The sequence below is a fragment of the Oxyura jamaicensis genome, unplaced genomic scaffold (assembly GCF_011077185.1).
Source record: "Oxyura jamaicensis isolate SHBP4307 breed ruddy duck unplaced genomic scaffold, BPBGC_Ojam_1.0 oxyUn_random_OJ62516, whole genome shotgun sequence".
NCBI classification, from domain to species: Eukaryota; Metazoa; Chordata; class Aves; order Anseriformes; family Anatidae; genus Oxyura; species Oxyura jamaicensis.
Genome location: NW_023307437.1, coordinates 1 through 1033, shown reverse-complemented (window position 1 = coordinate 1033; position 1033 = coordinate 1). Strand labels below are relative to the sequence as shown.

Below are 1033 nucleotides of genomic sequence, written 5' to 3'. Positions count from 1 at the left end.
CCAGGAGACCTCCACCGCCACCGGTACAACTCCAGGAACCTCCCCTGACCCCACCTCCACTCCGGAGACCTCCACAACAGCCTCCACCACCTCCCCACAGACCTCCACGGTCTCCAGTACAACTCCAGGGACCTCCACAGACCTCACCTCAACTACAGGAATCTCGACTGTGGCCTCTACCATGTCCTCAGTCACCTCCACGGCCTCCACTCCAGGGACCTTCACAGACCTCACTTCCACAATCCTGACCTCAACTGTGGCCTCTACAACCTCCCAGGAGACCTCCATGGCCTCCAGTACAACTCCAGGAACCTCCCTTGGCCCCACCTCCACTCCAGAGACCTCTTCAACGGCCTCCACCACCTCCCCACAGACCTCCACGGCCTCCTCAACCACTCCAGGAACCTCCACAGGCCTCACTTCAACACCAGTCACCACCACAGTGGCCTCCACCCCCTCCTCAGAGACCTCCATGGCCTCCACCTCCACTCCAGGGACCACCACAGGCCTCACTTCCACAATCCTGACCTCAACTGTGGCCTCTACAACCTCCCAAGAGACATCCACCGCCACCACAACTCCAGGAACCTCCCCTGGCCCCACCTCCAGTCCCGAGACCTCCACAATGGCCTCCACCACCTCCTCAGAGACCTCCACGGCCTCCTCAGCAACACCAGGAACTTCCACAGACCTCACCTCCTCACCAGAGACCTCCACAGTGACCTCCCCTACCTCCCAAGACACCTCCACGGCCTCGTCCTCCACTTCAGGGACCACCACAGGCCTGTCTTCAACTGTGATGACCTCAACGGTGATCTCCACCACCTCAGTTGAGACCTCCACGGCCTCCTCAACCACTCCAGGGACCTCCACAGACCTCAGTTCAACAACAGAGACCTCCACAGTGACCTCCCCTACCTCCCAAGACACCTCCACGGCCTCATCCTCCACTCCAGGGACCACCACAGGCCTCACTTCCACAATCGTGACCTCAACTGTGGCCTCTACAATCTCCCAGGAGACCTCCACGGCC

General features: G+C 60.7%; 1 protein-coding gene across 1 annotated transcript; it reads left to right on the top strand.

The window, feature by feature from the left end:
• Positions 1-10: 10 nt before the first annotated feature.
• On the top strand, positions 11-1030 carry LOC118158973 (cell wall protein DAN4-like; the record flags this gene model as incomplete). The annotated part of the gene is made up of 1 exon (XM_035313625.1): positions 11-1030. A coding segment is annotated over exon 1 (849 nt), but the record flags the coding sequence as incomplete, so codon positions are not given.
• Positions 1031-1033: the final 3 nt, after the last annotated feature.